At 31.7% G+C, this 15,571-nt stretch overlaps 2 protein-coding genes across 2 annotated transcripts; both read left to right on the plus strand.

Annotated features, from left to right (window-relative positions):
• Nucleotides 1-5,411: 5,411 nt before the first annotated feature.
• On the plus strand, nt 5,412-5,840 carry LOC100781140 (stigma-specific STIG1-like protein 4). The gene has a single exon (XM_003553013.1). The coding sequence runs from the start codon at nt 5,412-5,414 to the stop codon at nt 5,838-5,840; it is 429 nt and encodes a 142-aa protein (XP_003553061.1).
• Nucleotides 5,841-6,481: 641 nt separating this feature from the next.
• Nucleotides 6,482-10,489, plus strand: LOC100781687 (pentatricopeptide repeat-containing protein At5g15280, mitochondrial). The gene has a single exon (XM_003553014.3). It carries the CDS (start codon nt 6,673-6,675, stop codon nt 10,231-10,233), a length of 3,561 nt encoding a protein of 1,186 aa, XP_003553062.1. The 5' UTR covers nt 6,482-6,672; the 3' UTR covers nt 10,234-10,489.
• The last annotated feature ends 5,082 nt before the right edge of the window (nt 10,490-15,571 follow it).

Raw genomic sequence — 15,571 nt, forward strand, 5'->3', positions numbered from 1 at the left:
ATGGGATCGACCATGTGGCACATCCTCACGTCATCACGGACACTATAATGAATGATTTTGATGTCTCTATTTAAATTTGTTGTTGTATGTTTGACATTTGAATTTGACACTTAATCTATCATATCTCATTTATTAAACCTTACTAATGGATACAGTTTATGTCGCACATCAAACTATAATAATAAATAAAGTTTAAAAATAAAACTAAAGTAGACAAACGAAAATAAGTAATGGTACTAACTAACGATGAACACCAATGTCATATGTGCATTATGATCCAGATACTTCATTGGACTCCTCACTCACTCAACCTGCATTGTTCGGAAGAATTTATTTCAACTTCTAAATGTAATTTTATTTCATTAGATGCATCAGTCTGGACTTTTTCCACCTACCTATTTGCTCAAATTATAAGGTTTAGGATTTATGGTTTAGGGTTTTGGGTTTTAAGGTTTAGGGTTTGGGGTTTATGGTTTAGGGTTTGGGGTTTAGGGTTTAGAGTTTGTGGTTTAGGGTTTAGGGTTTTCTGCGTAAGACTTAGGGTTAAACTACAGAAGCCATTAAGAGATTGCTACATTCCAAAATAACTATTGTTAAAAAAATAACTAAACTACACAAACCAAAATAAGTAATGTTTCTAACTAACGATTTCATTGAAGACCACAAAGTAAATACATTCAAGACAACTTAAACCAATACAAGTCACTCGTGTAGCATACATAAATCAATTAAATGAACAAATCCCACGGTCAGATTGCATTGGACATCGACGCCTGTTGTGCTCTTCTGCTCCACATCTACTACATTTTTGTCGGTGCTCAGATGGTTCGAGCCAATCCATCTCATTCCTTATCCTTGGTTATTTTGGCCGACCTTTTGCACGAATTGTAGTTGGGTCAGGGATAAGTGTCCATGCATCATCAGAAGGAGGAATAGCCGCTTCATTCCCAAGAGGCCACCATTGTGCGGAGTAAGCCTTTAAGATGTGCTCATTTGTGTAAACAACATCTATATATTGGTAGTAGTTCATGCTCACATAACCACATACTGCAATAATGTGTTAACATGGATAGTGAAGCACAGAATACCTTCTGCATTGACAATGATGACCATTCAAGTTAACTGTCCACTTTTGTCCGCCACGTTGCGTTATAGGGTTGAAGGTCTCCTCTACTTCAAACCTTGTGGAGTGGATATCATACACGCGAACGATGAGCGAACAAACTTGTTCTTGATTTTTTCTAAGTTCTTTAACAAGCTTGGAACAATATACTTGTCCTTTATTTAACTGTCTTTGGGCTTGGCGGCCACGATCAACAAAGTACTTTCGAAACCTACTGTATGTTGATTGTCATGTGGCCATATCGACGTCCTTCTCTATCATAAGTCATCGTCCATTTTTCTTTTGAAATGCGATCAATTCACGTTGCTATGGCTGGACTCAGTTGACAAAAATTTTCTAAATTTTGATAAAAAATGTGCTTGCAAAAAGTGTAGCCTGCATAAAATTAGTTAGGAACAACAATTTTAAGTATATATGAAACTTAAATTAACATGACCATGATAAATGAAATCTTACCCAATTTCTTCAACATTTCTTTTTGTTTGGCATTATTGAATTTGCAATTGAAATTTCTTGCTATGTGTCGGACGCAGTAAACATGATAACCGTGGGGAGGTTGCCAACCAAGTGCTTCGTTAGCCACATCAGACTTTATACTCGCGTGACGATCAGATAGGAGAAAAATACCATTTTTATCTGTGACGTGTTCACGCAAGTGTGCCAAAAACCATGATCACACTGTCAACGTCTCACCTTCGACCACGACAAATGCTAAAGGAAGGACACCACCATTTCCATCTTGTGATATGGCCATTAAGAGGGTCCCACGGTATTTTTCGTACAAATGTGTGCCATCAACTTGTATGATTGGCTTACAATACTTGAAAGCCTCTTTACATTGACCAAAAGTCCAAAACACTCTATGAAACTGACGGTGTTCGCGACTAACTGTATTCCCAATAATAAAATCGTCATGTAGTATTTGAAAATATGATCCCGGAGAATGATTTTGCATGTGTGTCAACCACGACGATAGTTTCGCATATGACTCTTCCCAATCGCCATATTCTATTGCAATGGCTTTTTGTTTCGCCAACCAAGCTTTTTTGTACGACACCTTGTAGGCAAATTCACTGTTAATCCTCTCTTGAATCAAAGAAACTTTTATTGATGGATCTTCTCTGATCATGTCTGTCAACAGAATAACAAAATTTAAATGACAATTAACGCAAAAGTAACATAATATGAACATCAAATACGTACTTACTACACAAGTGACATTAAATCTGAATCAAGCTTCTCGTAATCTTGTGTCATGGTCATATTGAGACATGTGTGTGGTCCACCCCATTGAGTGACTTTCCATGAATCAATTTTTTTAGATAAAATTTCCCTCATATAGAAAGGGCAAGGACACTCTGTGCTTTTATTCAAGCAGTAAACGACATACTTGTTCGATTTGCTTTCAACAACTTTGAAACTTTGATGCACCTTCATAACATATTGTTTGATTGCATTCTTGACCGCATCTTTACTATCAAAATCTATGTCAACATATAATTCTTGGCCAACATTAAAACTCAATGGCATCTCCAAACCACAAATGTCCTTCTCATCAGGATGACTCCAGTTGATATTATTATAATGCAAAGCATCATTCCAAAATGGATTTTGAATTCCTTGTACACCTAATAGTCCAAAAAAAAATTCAAATCATACTTATTTAGCATTAAATACAATTTTCATCAAATGATAAATGTATTCACCTATTTTTTTAGAGGAAATTATACCTTCTACTAGGTGAACAATTCTTACTGGTTGAATCATGTCGGTGACTTCATCGTCTGTATCAGATATACCGTCAATATTATCATCTTCGTTTAAAGACTCTTCCACGTATGAGTTAGACATAAGATAATCATCATCATCATCATCTTCATCACCATGTAAATTGCTCACATTTCTTGACGGTTGCGCCTCATTATTAGATAAATTATTTCCACATGATGTAAGAGAATTTGCAGAATGAAACATAGAACCACCAGCCACATCCTTTTCTATGTACAATTCCAGAACTGATATTTGATCTTGTTGTTGAAAACTTTTGAGCATGGTTTCAACATCTTCATCATCACAAATTTGTAACGCAACATATTTTCCAGACACTAAAAATCTACAACTGATAGCACAAATAATTTCATTATTTTCTAACTTTACCTTATCTCCAATTTTTTTCTTCAAAGCATTGAAACTAATTCCACGTTTAATCTGAATCGCTTTTTTACTGCCTTCAAATATTACACCATCATTCTCTTCATATACCCTTCCATTGAAATACAACACTGTTATAACTGAATTCATGATGTACCTAAAAAAGCAATATTTTAAATAATTAATCATAATAAATTCAAAATAGTAAAATGTAATCACAAAAAGTTGCAACTTGACATTAAAACTTTATTCTATAAAAAAATTATTAACTTTAAATAAATATGATGGTAGACACTTAAAAAACATAAACGATTCCAAGGTAGTAATTTTAAAGGCAAAATAAACCATAAACAAAGTTAGTATTATAAATAATTAATCTTAACAATAATAACTTCAACATACTTACTTCAAATAAATATAATGCCAAAAAAAATATTTTAAATACCGTTCAAGTTGAACGCTCATAAATTTTTAACAAACACCAACAAACCATGAACATCAACCTAATGTAATTAAAAAATTACTACAACTTCATATTAAAAAAAATTTCCACACTCAAAATACTTACTTCAAATAACTACGATGCTACAAATTTTTTTAGTTTTAAACACTTTTGAAAGTACACGGTTGATAAATTTTTAACACACTAACAAAGCATCAACATCAACCTAATCTAATTAAAAATATACTAAAAACTTCATATTCAAAATATTTTTTCCGGACTCAATATTTTCTTCAAATAAATATGATGGCAAATTTCTTTTATTTTAGACACACACGAACAAGCATATGAAATATAAAACGAATTTAATAAAAAAATTAATAAAAACTTCACATTCAAACTGGTCTAAAAAATTACTTAAAAAAATATTTTATGCCACAAATTGTTTGACTGGAAATTACGAACCTTATGACTGACAAATTTAAACCTCAACAAGCAAAATTTGAACCTTATGGCGGACAAATTTAAACCTCAAGAAGCAAATTTCGAACAACAAATTTAAATCTCAAGAACCAAATTAAGACAGTCAAGAAGTTTTCAAAATGCTGAAATCTGGTTTTTAACACACACTAAAGCAATTTCACACACTGAAGCAATTTCATACACTGAAGCAATTTCGAAGGAATGGGCGTATATAAAGGCCCTAAATCGCCAAAGCCTTTGGCAATTCCCTTCTGGCTAACTCGCCACTGCTAGTGGCAACTCCAATTTTGCCTAACTCACCACTGGCAGTGGCAATTTCCCTTTACTGAAAAAAGCACGTCTGCCAAGCCTGCCAACGCCTGAAGCCTACCCTCCCAGAACTCGCCAGTTTGACTGGCAACTCCCATGCATGGCAAAATCGTCAATGGAATTGGCGAGTCCAGTACGGCACAACAAACTCGTCAATGAAAGTGACGATTTGCTTTGTGCATGTATACATTTACGTCGAAAACATACCCATGCATAAAATACTTACAAAACAACCTCATTTCGAGAAATTATTTGTAAAAGTGCCCCAAAGTGGGCAATTTGCCCGTTTAAGCCACCCTTCCTTTGTTTTATTTTATTGTTATTCAATCCCTTCCTTTCATTATGTCTTTTAGACCTGGTTTACCGGAAAAAAAATCAAAAAGTTGTACGATATTTCATGCCAGTGTTCTTCCTTTCTCACTGTTCTTTTTCTTTTCTTTTTACACATATACATGGGAAATAATTTCTCACTGTTCTAAAAGCGAAAAACATAGCCCTTTCCACGTGATCTATCAAATTTGAACTAAATTCGTACAGATCACTACTCAATTTTAATGATTGATCAACAAAAAAAAAACAAATTAATCCTAACGCATCTATTAACACCCCAGTTTCTCATCATCCAAGTAAGAAAAACATGATGTGCATCCCAAAGACTCTTTTAGAGTTTAGATTTGCCAGCAAGAATAAATAAACAAAGGTTATTTTATTGACAATAAAATCAATATAGCATGTTATTTGCACGAAAATTGCGTAAAAATGTGAAACTATCAACACGGCATCAAGCAGCTTTAGATATAACGCCAGAATAAACACTAATTTTTTTAATGGACCGCTACACCAAACATGGTATGTTTTTATATACACCGTCTAGATTCCAAGTCCTTTAGCCACACATTCAAGATGAAAGCAATATTGGTACAAACTTTGGCACTTGTGACACTTCTCGAGTTGTTGGTTTTGATCCCAATTGAGGGAAAATCAACACCAAAGACATTGCACCAAAATGGTACTACTAGAGTCCCATCATCACCAATTTCACCATGGGTGAAGAATGTGGTGAAAGCAAGATCATCAGGGTGCCGTGGTAGGTCATGGGTGTGCAACCAAGGAGAATTTCCACCAAGGAGCTTGTGCTGTAGGAACCGTTGTGTGAATGTGACTTCTGATAGGAACAATTGTGGGTTGTGTGGGATTAGGTGCCCCTTCAATTGGAAGTGTTGTGGAGGCTTATGCAGGAACATAAACTTGAGCATTTTCAACTGTGGCAAGTGTGGACATAGATGTCCCTTTGGGACATTGTGCTTCTTTGGGACATGCGGGTATGCATAGGGACATGCTTCATTGATTCCTTCTTAATTAACTAAGTCACCAAAGCAACCGCAACCACCGAGCATTCATTTTAGTGGCACTCCAGTTTCTCATCATCCACATGAAAGTAGAAGGAACAAAATTAATTGATTATTAATCTTGATTTATTTGAGTCCAAATTTTTGTAATAGTGTCATTATTAATGTTATTATAAAAACATTGTTGTTTGGTCATATTTGATCTACATATGGGAGCAAATTACGAGGCCGCTTCTTTACTATTTTGTTATGTATGAGAAATTATTGTGTAGACGTACACCTATTATCTTATTTTTACACACAATTAATAAAAAAAATTGAAAAGTGTTAAAATATAAAGAAAAAATGTTCTGAATTTATTAACTTTTAATTTTCTTTGATAAAGATTTGATCTTTTCTTTGATAAAGATTTGATCTTATAAAGATGTGTTACATTTATAGAAATAAAATAGAATACTTAACCAACTAACTAAACCAAAATTTTTATAAATAATTTTCTATGTATTTTTAATAATTTATAATATATAAATAATTTTTTCGCTGCAGATAGATAAATAATTTAAACAGATTAGTATTTATATGTTTTAAAATCTATTTATATATTCATTTAAAATACATATAAAATATATTAAAAAAACATAAAATTTATTAATAACATTTTATTCGTTATTAATGAAATTATTAAAATTATTCAACGGGATATTTCTCCAAGGCTTAACCTTCCCACTTTCCGTGTGTTTGGCTCACTCTCACCGCCACAATCAGTAGCGAGAAATTTACTGTTGAATTCTGTACCCTTTTGCCGATGCCATCGAATGCTCCACTCTCTCTTCACTCTCCGCCGCCACCGTCACCGCCTTTGTTCTTCTCTCTCTAACATCCCCACCGCCCAAAACCACAACATTAACCTTCTCGACAACAATGCCTCTCTCAAACCCCACTTATTGGAGCTCTCCCTCGCGATCCCCGAAACCACTCGCACGTGCTGGAGGCTCCCCGCGCTGGGCCCCTCGCACGTGCTGCAACTCCTGCTGGCTCTCCAGTCCCACAGCGTCACTGTCGAAAAGGTTCGATCTTTGTGGGAAATTTTCAAATGGGGTGCTCACAAAAACGTGGCTTTGAATTCCAAGCACCCTTCACAGTCCCTTGAAACCATGACCTCGCTTCTCGTGCAAGTGGGGTTGTTTGAAGAAGCCGAGGACTTGCTCTTCGCGTTGGAAAGTAATGAGATTTTTTATGATCTCGTTAAAGGGTATGTTGCTGCGAGAGATTGGGAAAAAGGTGTTTTTGTGTATGATGTTATGAAGGGTCGAGGGAAGGTTCCTTCGAAGGATTGTTATGGTGTTTTGATTGATCTCTTGGTGAAGGTGAAGAGGACGGGTCTTGCATCTAGGGTGGCTTTTGATTTGGTGGATTTGGGAGTACCGTTGAGTGGTGATGAAGTGAAGGCGTTGGAGAAGGTTATGGTGCAGCTTTGCGTTGATGGGAAGATTCAGGAAGCAAGGAACATGGTGAAGAAGGTGTTGGTTCTTAATTCTGAGGTTAGTAGTTTGGTTTTTGATGAGATTGCGTTTGGATATTGTGAGAAGAGGGACTTTAAAGATTTGCTTAGTTTCTTTGTTGAGGTGAAGTGTGCCCCTAGTGTGATGGCTGCTAATAGAGTTGTGAATTCGTTGTGTAGCAGTTATGGCGTAGAAAGGGCCGGGTTGTTTCTGCAAGAGCTAGAGAGTTTAGGTTTTAGTCCTGATGAAGTAACCTATGGGATATTGATTGGTTGGAGTTGTCGCGAAGGGAAGATGAGAAATGCATTGAGTTGTTTGTCAGTTATGCTATCGAAAAGCTTTGTGCCGCATGTGTATACTTATAATGCTCTTATAAGTGGGTTGTTTAAGTTAGGTATGTTGGATCATGCACGGGACATTGTTGATGAGATGATTGAGAGGGGGATACTGCCTGATATTTCGACTTTCAGAGTCCTTATTGCGGGCTATTGTAAGTCTAGGCGGTTTGATGAAGTGAAAAGTTTGATTCATGAGATGGAGAACCGTGGATTGATTAAGCTTGCTTTGATGGAGAATCCGATTTCCAAGGCTTTTCTGATTTTGGGCTTGGGCCCTTTGAGTGTGAAGTTGAAACGAGACAATGATGGGGGACTTTCGAAAACAGAGTTCTTTGATGAGGTTGGAAATGGACTTTATTTGGATACAGATGTTGATGAGTATGACAAACACATTACTTTGGATCTTGAAGAATCCATGGTACCCAACTTCAATTCATTTGTAAGTAAGGAATGTAGCGATGGTAACCTGAAAAATGCATTGGTTTTGGTTGAAGAAATGCTTTGTTGGGGACAAGAATTGCTATTTCCTGAATTTTCAAATTTAGTGAGACAACTTTGTTCATCTCGGTCACAAATCAAGTCAATGACCAAGCTTTTGGAGCAAATGCCAAAGTCTGCACATAAACTTGACCCAGAAACTCTCAATTTGGTTGTACAGGCATACAGCAAGAAAGGCTTACTTTTCAAAGCAAAAATTATACTAGATGGAATGCTTCAAAACGAATTTCATGTCAAGAATGAGACATATACTGCCATATTAATGCCTTTATGTAAGAAAGGAAACATGAAGGACTTTAGTTATTATTGGGATGTTGCTTGTAGAAATAAATGGTTACCAAGTTTGGAGGACTTTAAATGTCTTCTAGTCCATATCTGCCATTGGAAAATGCTTAAGGAAGCATCACAATTTCTTGAAATCATGCTTTTATCATACCCTTATCTAAAGTCTGATATATGTCATGTATTTCTAGAAGTACTTTCTAGTACAGGTCTTGCTGACACTGCACTTGTAGTTTTAAAACAACTGCAACCTTGTTTCAACTTGGATCATACTGATTATAATCATCTTATAAGGGGTTTATGCAATGAGGGAAAATTTTCTCTAGCCTTTACAGTATTGGATGATATGCTGGATAGATCTTTGGCACCTTGTTTGGATGTTTCAGTCTTGTTAATCCCTCAATTGTGCAAGGCTCATAGATATGACAAAGCTATTGCTTTAAAAGATATCATTTTAAAAGAGCAGCCTTCATTTTCTCATGCTGCAGATTGTGCATTGATATGCGGATTTTGCAATATGGGGAGCACGGGGAAAGCTGACACTCTGTTCCGTGATATGTTGTCTAAAGGGTTAACTCCAGATGATGAACTGTGTAACATAATTATTCAGGGCCATTGCCATGTTAATGACTTGAGGAAAGTGGGGGAGCTACTGGGTTTTGCAATAAGAAAAGATTGGGAGCTATCCCTCACAAGTTACAAGAATTTAGTACGATTGGTTTGTAGGAAAGGTAGAGTCCAGTTCGCACTGAGCTTAAAGAACCTTATGCTTGCACAATGTCCACTTGATGGGCTTATCATATATAACATTCTTATGTTCTATCTTTTGAAAGATGGAAACAGTTTGGATGTTAATAAGATACTAACTGAAATGGAAGAGAAGAAAGTTGTACTTGATGAAGTTGGTCATAATTTTCTTGTATATGGTTTCTTGCAATGTAGAGATTTATCTAGTTCTCTGCATTATCTAACTACCATGATTTCAAAGGGACTTAAACCAAGTAACCGCAGCTTGAGGAAGGTAATAAGCAAGCTGTGTGATGCTGGGAATCTGAAAAAAGCCCTGAAGTTGAGTCAAGAAATGAGATTAAGAGGCTGGATGCATGATTCTTCCATTCAAACATCTATTGTTGAAAGCCTTCTTCTGTGTGGTAATATACAAGGAGCAGAAACCTTTTTGGACAGGATGGGAGAGGAATCTCTAACTCCTGATGATATCAATTATGATTACCTTATCAAGTGTTTTTGCCAGCATGGAAGATTGAACAAGGCAGTTCATCTTATGAACACAATGCTGAAGAAGCATAACATTCCAGTTTCCACCAGTTATGATTTTATCATTCATGGATTCTGTGCACAAAATAAACTGGACATAGCTTTGAATTTTTATTCTGAGATGTTGAGTTGGAATCTCAAACCAAGAATTGATACAGTGGAAATGCTTCTCCATAGATTCTGCCAAGATGGGAAGACAGAACTAGCAGAACAATTCCTTGTGGACATGAGTCATGGAGGTGAAACTCCAACCAGAAAAATGTATTGCACTGTAATTAAGAGTTATCACATGAAAAAGAATCTTAGGAAGGCATCAGAGCTCCTGCAAGCCATGCAGGAAAATGGCTATCAGCCTGACTTTGAAACACATTGGTCTCTCATAAGCAACTTAAACAGTGCCAAAGCAAAGGACACTGATAATGCGAGCAAGGGATTTTTATCAAGACTTCTTTTTAAAAGTGGCTTTCTTCAAAAGAAATGATTCAAAGAAATAGCCCTTGCCAAAGGGGTATTTGTTGGTTGTATTTGTAAGAATGTAAGTACACTGTACATTGGACTTCACTTTTTGGGAAATGATTTTGGACAACAATAGTTATCAACAATCAAGAGGATCTGTTAATCACTTTGAGTGTAATAATCCAGTTATAAAGTGACTTTATCCTCTTTCTATATTTGGATTGGGGACTTCATGTCAACATCAAATAGTTTTGGAATAAAATACACACATCCTTAGCTTCTTTGCAGTATGCATTATTTCTATAATTCCTCCTAGAAAATAACATAAAATCTTCGTACCAATATACCATGTTCAGCATTCAGCTGTTTTTTTTTTTAATTTGTTTTGTCTGTGGGAGAGATAATACAACAAAAACAGAAAAACAGACTAACTACTCAAACAGTAAACACTCCCAAGGGGAGAAAATACTCCTCTCTATTTATTGGAATTTTCCACAAGAGAGATATAAACACAATGGACTTGTGGGTCTCATATGCTTACTATAATTTTTCAATAGGAGAGATATAGACACAATGGGCTTGTGACTTACTGAAATATTCAAGTAACCGGAGAGAATCACAACCCCCCATCAGGTCTACAAGCAGCACACTGTGAAGAGCATGTGGCCAGTATGTCTTAGTTTGCACGGGAATATCAGCAACAGCCCCTCTCATTGTTCGCTAAGTGAATTAAACTGGTGTTCAAACACACTCATAATATTGCCTTAGTGGTGGGTATATATTATTTTTGATGCCCATGAGCCAAGCCTATTGAAATTTTGTAATCACTAGTACTTTCAATTGAAAAAAAATGAATATGATCAAATGCCTTGTGACATGTATATATTCACACAAGATTTTATAGTTTGAGAAGTAGTAGCTACCCCTCTTTGTTTTTATTAAGAAGATAGTAATATAGCTGTGGAAAAAAAATTTGACATATATTCATGACTCATGAGAGATGCTTCCAAGAGACCGTACTAGGGCATTTGAAACTGCATCAGGTCAAGTAATACGTTCAGTATTTACGTTTAAGGCAAAAGCTACTTCCAATAGTTTTATAGCATGCATGGATCAGATTTTATTTTCCTAGAATTAATTCCAAAGTAACAAATAGTAATTTTTTTACTTTTTTAATGTTTCACCATAATTTTGGATCTTTGAATTAATTTTTGGTAGCTATCTAAACATGTTATTAGACTTTCACGTTTTTAACATAAGTTTTGAGCTTTGAACGTGAACTAAAACATACATGTTTTGTTTGAGCGAAACACATTAATATTGCACATAATCGTTAAAAAATTATAGACTGAAGACTTAACATCAGAGTGAGATGTTTATGTTCAATGTATTATTAAGATATGAACTTGCGATTAGAAGCACTCTGCATCTTACGTAAATAAAAATTAAAAATCATTTAATCCCAACAAACTTTAGCATATTTAATAGATAAATTGGTTTGTATGACAAAGATTTTATTAAAAAATATAATATTAGTTAAAAATAAACTGGGTGTAAACAATAAAAAAAGAACCTTTTAATTACCATAGTTGACGTAACTTTTTTTTTAAACATGTGTTCAAGACTCAAAAGTACATTTTACATTTATGTGTACAAAGAAAAAGTTTCTGAAATCTATAAAAAAAAGTCTCTGAAATTCAAACTAATTCGTCTTATGTTTAAATAAATTAATATAATTAAAATTTACGTGAAAAATGATTATATACTAAAATATTTTACACGGACATTTAATTATAATTCATTATATATGATAAATTTGTCAATTTTTAAAATAATTATCTCAAAATAATTCAAACGATAATTTATAAATAATAATATAAAATTATTTTATATTATTATGGTATAAATATTAAATTTTTTATTTTATTTATTTCTTTAAAAGAATCAAACATCACTTGTGATTGACAACCTGTTAGGAAATATCAGCTATCAAATGTGGAATTCTTTGAATCGTGTGGCTGCTATCTTGGAAGGCAACCTGGTAGGAAAGTAAATAGATGTTTTTTGTTCTTATAAATAGTAAAATATTCAGAATATGTTTTTTTCTAAAATTTTTAATATAATTTTTTTCTCCTAACTCCCAACATGTAAATGCATGATATGTTGACATCTGGAGATCTGATCCTACGTCACAATATCGGTGGTTCAACACGTAAGTTCTAGTTCTAATTAACACGTGATAAGGATTTAACATTAACAAATAACATCTGATCTCCCAATTCTAATTCTGAATCAAAATATCACGGAGTTCTATTTTACAAAATGAAATTTATATTTTAGGAGAATGAAAGATATACTCAAAATTTCGTATAAACAAATTTCAAACATTTTAATATTTATAGGAAAAATAAATATTTTAATTCAATAAAAGAAATGTAAGTTTTGTAATCTAGGCATACTTTTGGTCTGAAAAGTTAACAATACCCAAGGTAGTTCTTTAAGGAGAAATCAAATTATATCAATATAAATTCAACAATTAATATCCCAATTTTATAACTTGATATAAAATGTGATTTTTATTAATCCAATCATTTAATTATATTTATATATTATAAAAATTGTTTGTGTTAAGTTTTGTCAAAATTGAACAACAACAAAAAAGTAATCAAATGATTCGTATTTTAATATATTTTGAAATGTTTATATTACGTCAATTTTAATCTATATGAACAAGGTACCAAATGATTTTAGATTAATATTAATTTTTGTATATATGATCTATCTAAAGGGAACTTTCAATCCAACTAGGATTGTTCGCAGACCAATTCGGGTTGGTTTTGACCAAATTCATAACTCAACCCAATCAAATTTGATCAATTAGGTTAAGTTTAGTTTTCAATTTTTTTTTCAAACCCAACTAAACCCAATCCATTCATGAAGGATTTGGTTTGGTTCAAGCCAACAAGTTACCCATTTAAAAATTTGATCTTTTTTTTTCTTAGAACTACTATTTTATATTATGATTCATTCAAATATATAATACAATTAATATAATTAACACAATATTATCAAATGTCTAAAAGTTTTAAAATTGATTCATTTAATACCATCAACATAATATTCTAAAATAGATTAATAAAAATTAAAACAAAATATTCTTCAAAGAGATTTACTATAATAGTCTGAATCACAATTATTTCTTACAAACTAATTTCTTGCAAAAAGTTTTGCTGCAATCAGATTTGTTATAACCAGATTTGTTGAAACAAATAACAATGTATCAGAAAGTAATACCTTAAAAAGTTCTAACACTAGTAGTCCAAATACTTGCAATTCCAACACTTGCTGTCTCAATATTAGTAATTTCTAAAGTCAAACCAAACAACTATAAACATTTTGATCGGTTTGATTAAGTTTTAATTGGATCTATAAATCTAAACTCTTGATCCAATTCATACACGAACGATTTTGATCGGTTTGATTCAATTTTGATCCAAATACATAAATGACTCAACTCAAACTATTCAGGAGTCAATTCAAATTTGGAGAACATTATCAAGTTGAAAGTTATAGAATGATATAATAATTATTAATGTTACACCAATCTATTTGATTCGTATTTATTATATAATCCATCATATATTCTTTTGGTTCATTTCCTTAAAAAATATTATACATAGATTTCATTTAATATGGCACACGTCTATCTATACTTTATAATATATGTAAGGATATGATCTCATTACATGTAAGTCTAAATATTTATAACAAATTTACATATTTAATATATATGTTAATAGTGTGATTTATAATATCTTAATAAATATGATAACTTTAATATATTTAATGATAATTAATTAATTAATTATCTTTAGTAGATTTCATTTAATATGGCACACATCTATTTATACTTTATAATCTATGTAAGGATATGATCTCATTACATCATATGTAAGTCTAAAGATTTATAACAAATTTACATATTTAATATATATGTTAATCGTGTGATTTATAATATCTTAATAAATATGGTAACTTTAATATATTTAATGATAATTAATTAATTAATTATCTTTAGTTAATAAGTTAGATATTTGATTGATTTGATTTCTAAAATTAATTATTTATCAAAATTATTAATAGTAATATATTTTTACATTTTTTTGTGAAATAAAATATATTTACTTGTCTTTATTATTTTTGTAACAATAATTTATTTTTTACTCGTTAAAAAAATACACTTATAAGAAAATAAAAAATAAATGTATAATGTAATTATGATTTAAACTTATGTATAAATTTATTGTCCTGTATTCTTTATTTTATGCATTTTATTGTAAAAGTATTATGTAGCATTTTTTAATCTATATTAACGGTGAATAATGTATATCATAAGTAGAAAAAATGAGTTTAATATCTATGCATTAATAGTGTAAAACAATTACATATTGTTATCTAATTATAAATTACCGTTTGAATTGTTTTAAGATAATTATTTTAAAAGTCAACAAATTGATCATATATGATGAGTTGTGATTAAATGTCTATGTAAAATTTATGCATAATTCTTTTTCTCAAAAAGAATATAGACTTTGTTACATGAAATATTTGTAGAAAACATTATTTTGTTAATAGTTTTTATAATTTTCTTAAAAAATAATCAAATAATTTAATTGATTAATTAATAAATAATCATAAAATATATTAAAGTTATGATGTTTATTAAAATATTATATATCATATAATTAACTTATATTAACGGTGCAAATTTAGTGGAAGTCTTTTAGACTTATATTTGGTGTCATCAGATCTTATTCTTTTAAAATATTATTTAAAATTATTTTTTTTAATAATTTTATAAAAACATCAGTGCAATTTATAAGTTACTTATTTGCTATTTTTTAAAACTTAATTTTCATGGAATATGTTAGTTATTTTTTTAATCAGTTTATCCATTTGAAAGATTTTAACATTTGTATCATCTTTCTGTAAAAAAACAGTTGTCTCATATCTTTTTTTAAAAGTTTAAGTGCAAAAATAATTCCCATATTTATCTCAACTCTTTCGGTCCCCCTTGTAATTTGAATAGTGATAAATTAATTTTAAAAAATGATAAATTAAATTGAATTTTTGAATATATAAAAAATACAATAAATTTATTTTAAAAACAGTTTAATAATAAATTAATCTTAAACTATATAAATTAATGTTCAATTGGTATTTTAAAAATTTAATTTAATAAAAAGATAATGTCAAAAAAAAGGATGAATCTATAACACTTTTAAACATTTGATAATTAAATTTAAATTTTTCATCATACTGTCAGGCTATCAAGATAAATATTTACACTTATTTCAATTTTA

The sequence above is a fragment of the Glycine max genome, chromosome 18, assembly GCF_000004515.6.
Source record: "Glycine max cultivar Williams 82 chromosome 18, Glycine_max_v4.0, whole genome shotgun sequence".
Classification (NCBI taxonomy): Eukaryota; Viridiplantae; Streptophyta; class Magnoliopsida; order Fabales; family Fabaceae; genus Glycine; species Glycine max.